General features: G+C 44.4%; 1 protein-coding gene across 1 annotated transcript; it reads left to right on the forward strand.

Annotated features, from left to right (window-relative positions):
- The first annotated feature begins 3,492 nt into the window (after positions 1-3,492).
- On the forward strand, positions 3,493-4,926 carry her8.2 (hairy-related 8.2). Its single transcript, XM_088914119.1, has 4 exons — positions 3,493-3,555; positions 3,674-3,769; positions 3,866-3,944; positions 4,550-4,926. The coding sequence occupies exons 1-4, from the start codon at positions 3,493-3,495 to the stop codon at positions 4,924-4,926; spliced, it is 615 nt and encodes a 204-aa protein (XP_088770245.1).

Genomic DNA, 4,926 nt, shown 5'->3' on the forward strand with positions numbered 1-4,926 from the left:
CCCCAACTGCTCCAGGAGCACTGTACAATGGCTGACCCTGCACTCTGACCCCAAGCTTCTCTCCCTGTCTGTGTGTCTCATGGAGAGCAAGCTGGGGTATGCGAAAAGACAAATTCCTAATGCAAGAAATTGTAAAGGGTTAATAAAGTAATGTTAAAACCCATATTAATAGTGGGATTAGCCTAACTACCGTGCAAGTACAACATATAAGCATTTTATATTTCATCCGTAAATGAACGTTGTGCGTAACGTTCAGAATGTAGGGGAGATATGCCTTTCATTAGCCCGTCTGAAACTTTGCTTGTTCGCTTCTGTGGGGCTGGACTGGGGACAAAGCAGGGATGTATCCCAATTGTTCTGCAGGACGCTTTCTGGATCTGACTGCGTGCGAGTCGCGTGGCCAGATGTCTAGCTGTTCATTGTGCTATCCGCCTCCCTCAGTTGGCATGCTTTTCAATCCCTGTTAAATCCTTTTTAGTGCTGCAAAGAAACCTCTTCTCCTTGGACTTAATACATCACCAGAGGGTGCTCTCGAAAAAAAAATGAGTTGTCTTTTCTCTTTTACGAATCGTGATTTACAGGTATTTTAGAAAGCCGCGACGGTTTCCCCAACAAAAGCGAAGCACGTGATGTCCGCCACCTGCCTGCCGTCCAGTGCTTTCTGTGTCGCCAAACCCGCCATTTGTGTCTCGCTGCTCCGTGTAATTTGGACCGTTCCAAAAAACAAAAATACAGCACGTGCCTTCTTGCCTACTTAACAAGCACGTGTCATTCGGGAATTTAGGAAGCCGATTTCTTTCTAGATCAGCCTTTTAAACTTTTTAAAACTATATATATATATCGGGGCATACTTATTTGTGAAACTGTCGTTAATTCCATCATATCAGCGGTCATTCTCGTTAAAACATAATTTTGTGTCTTCTTATACAGCCAATTCAAGCATAGTTGACTTTGATTTCTTTTGACGGTGTTAGTATGTCGAAGTATTAAATATAAACTGACTTTATGTCGCATGTTGTAATATCGCGGGTTCCTGCTTAGGTCTGTGATCTGTAGCAAAACTTTAGGTCAGTAAAATAGGTGAATTTTACTACTCACAGCTAACTGCTAAATCACACAAAAATCGAAACGGCTCCATTAATGCCCACCGCAAAACGTCGGTGAGGGTGCATGTTGTTAGAATAGGAAGAGAACAAAACAGTAATTATCTCGTCAGTAAAACAATTAGCTCCCCTAATGGATCGCGGTTTCGAGGAGTAAAGTGGGCGTCGTATTCGCTGTTTTGGGTATCGTGTAATTAAGGCATTTCAGGTCCTATAAGAATAAGCTGGGTAAATATCAGAAACATGAAAATGCGGTGTATTCAACGACATATGTTTCGAGTCTACTCTGGTTGAGTCAGGGCAGGCTCTACAGTGTATTTTCCCGTACTAAAGCTGTTGCAAATCTTTGAAGCGTGAGAAGGAAGGGTGGGGTGTACGGGTTTTTTTTCGGGGGGGGTTGAAATGTGAAATTCTGCGATACTTTATCCTACAAAGAACAATCGAGTCGTCTAATTGCAGAGGAATGCGGCGTGCTTCCTGAATAGAGCCTCTGCCACATGGGCTAGTATTGTAAGGGCCGCAGCACCTGTCGCTGCCCAGAGCACGGATTGTGGCTACCTGCACCTGCCTCTCACGACTCGCAAAACCCCCTTCCGTCCTAGCGGGTGCGGAGAGCTCCAAGAGAGCCTCCGAGCTTGCTGTCCACTGCTCCGCGGGGTCATTCAATTCTTCACGGTTATTAGATTGGAGTGAATATAGGCCATTGTTCCGCGGCGTTTCCCACGTTCCAGCATTCGCCTGGCAGTCGCGTGTCTTAAGTCAAACAGAGCTGTTGCCATGAATTCCAAAAGAAACTATTTTTTAAGAAGGACATCTGCCGACAGCCATATACCGACATCTGCCGTGCTTTCTCCTCAACCGGCTTCTTTGTGGTTTAACGTTTTTGCAGCACAAATAAGCAGAATGTTTACCAAAAAATATCTTTTTTTTTTGGTAAAAAGACCCAATTTAAGAATCAATTATTATATTTTTTTTTCTAAGCTAATACTGTTGTACCGGGCTTTTACTCCTCTGTAGTCTATTGATGTAATTATTCAGAGTCATCTTTAGTAATGAGGTGGGGTATCCGAATTTGTATCGTTTTCTGTTTCCGTTTTTGGCAAATTAAAATATTATCACATAAACCTGCATATTGCTGCAAATATTAAATATTGTTAAAATTATCACATAAACCTGTACCAAATGATGGTATCTTTCAAATTCTACTAAAGGAAAACAATTTAAGTATACTACTGATGTATCACCTATACACAGAGTTTAAACAGTTATACAAAGGAATCCGGACAGTGTAGTTACATTAGTTTCGCCAAAAATAATGTAAACCGACGATAACCTTTCATTCTGTCCTGGTCGAAACATTTTAATTGTCAGGACAATGCGTCTTAAAAAAAATGTTCTTTTAAGCGAGGATGGCCGGCGTTTCAAGAACTCGCTGGACTCATTTTTGTTTATCACACGTAGGATACGCGCACCTGGAACGAGATGTTATTCGGGACTAAATGAGGTCATGTCTGTTCAGGGCTTTTTGACGAGAAACGAGGTTTGTGACACCTCTTACATCACAAAAAGCAAGTGCATTTTTTTAGGCTGTCCCTGTCTTTGATACTCGCATTAGTTAATACCCTTCAGTGTGATGAGCAGCTCATTTGAGTTCTCCGTTAGATGTATTTTTGCTGGCTAGCAACACTCATTTGAGGATTTAGCCAAATAAGCACAGAAGCCCCCGGAGCCACTCAACGTATTGACCCATCTTCTGCCACTGTAAAAAAAAGCAATCCTACCCTCCTTTTCCTTAGGGGAAAAAGGGGGATTTCAATAGAGGCATTCCTGACCGCCTTCCTTACTGTCGGATATCACTACACGTAGCTCGTTGTGGCCTACAAATGGGCAACATAGGGTGTTAAATAATGGACATGAGGGGATATTAAGTACCACTACAAGGGTTAGGTTTTGCCTTTTTCAGGTATTGTCGTCTCAGTTCATTCGCATACAAAACCCTTAATGTCCCAGGTGTAACAGAAGTAATAGCAGACTCTTGTTTCTCCCTGGGAATGTCACCCTTCGCATCCAAACGCCCATGTGACCTGCTTTAAGGGAGAAGAGAGTTTCGCTGGGGTGCAGATTTCTAGGCTGGACATCTGTCGCTTCTTTTGGGCGGGCAAGTTGGCTATTGAAAAGAAGCAGTGACCTGTCGGGCTTGATTGATGGGAGCGAGCCTCTGGGATCGCCCCCTTGTGTGGGAAAATAACGCAGCCAAAGAGCGCTCTCTTTCACATGCTAATAGATCTGTATAAATAGAGGGACTCCGGAGCGCGGAGGCCTCAAAGATACTCCAGTTTTCAAAACAGAAAGATCCGAGTGCGGAAAAGAGATCGCACGCCCGCAGGACATGGCTGCCACCACGATGGCACACAACGTGGAAAAGCTTTCCAGTGCTAAAGAAGAGAGGAAGGTAGGGGGCTGAGGGAAATCTGGAAAGAATGCAGTCGGCAGCATAGGATTCCGCGTTTAATATGAGCATCTTGGGGATTTATTTGAATTATATGCCCGTGTTTGTTTTTCTGTTCTAGCTGAGAAAGCCGCTGATTGAGAGAAAAAGACGCGAAAGAATCAACAACTGCTTGGATCAACTGAAAGAAACTGTAGTTGGCGCCTTTCGGCTGGATGTAAGTTTTTATTATCTTGGTATGTTAATTAAAAAAGACAACAACCGTACAGCATAAGTACAGAGAGTTTTAATATATATATATTCTGTTTTGCAGCAATCAAAGCTTGAAAAGGCTGACATTCTTGAAATGACAGTAAAACACCTTCAAAACATACAAAGTAATAAATTCGCCGGTAAGTGGTTCAGACTGTACTGTGGGTTAGTGGGTTCTGCTCATCCTTTCTGGTATGAATGCAGTAAATGTGAGGCACTACGGATGAGATTTTTTTTTGTGTGGGGAAAGGGGAACAAGCTGTGAGCTCATGCTATGCCAGCCAGTGTGAGAGTGTGGGTTCGTTTCCGACCGCTAGAGGGCAGTGCTCGCCGCTGGACGGAGGCTGCCCTGCTCTGGCGCTCCAAAATCCCAGTTGGACTTAAGCTTTTATGGAACCATTCAGTCTGCGATATTTATGCCCAATCAAACCACTAACAGTTCCGTTCTATACGGAAACTATCGAAAGGCCTAAAAAATGCGAATTCACTCAATCTGTCTTTGTCAGTCCACATCTGTCTGGGATAAACGTTTTTTTTTTAGTCCTGTATAAGACTTTATAGTATGTACATCGTTGACTAACGTCATTGTGAGTTTACATTTTTAAAATACTGGAGCGAGAAACAAGAGCTTCACTGCACAGGCGGGAATCTAGACACAACGGTCTCTTCTGAACACCACCATGTTTCTTTAACCACAAGGGGTCGCCTCTAAACAAGCTTTAATGAATTTGTTGTGTTTTTACAGCCGATTCTTCAATGGGACTGGAAGCTCAGCAGAAGTACAGCACTGGATACATTCAGTGCATGCACGAAGTTCACAACCTGCTGCTAACTTGCGAGTGGATGGACAAGACACTGGGGTCTCGCCTGCTTAATCACCTCCTTAAGTCGCTGCCGCGTTCCACCGCGGAGGTCCAGTCAGCTCCAAGACCGCTTAGCCCATCGGCTCCCTCGCCCGCACCGCTGAGCGAGGGCCACCGCGCTGCGCCGATCCCGGGACACACGCAGAAAGAGAGCCGGGAGCTCTCCGCCTGCTCCCAGCAGAGAGCGCGCAGCCCGCAGGAGAACAGTCGCTTGCACAATCACTACATGGCTTCACTAGACATGTGGAGGCCGTGGTAA

This window comes from Atractosteus spatula, chromosome 4 (genome assembly GCF_055471065.1).
Source record: "Atractosteus spatula isolate fAtrSpa1 chromosome 4, fAtrSpa1.hap1, whole genome shotgun sequence".
NCBI lineage: Eukaryota > Metazoa > Chordata > Actinopteri > Semionotiformes > Lepisosteidae > Atractosteus > Atractosteus spatula.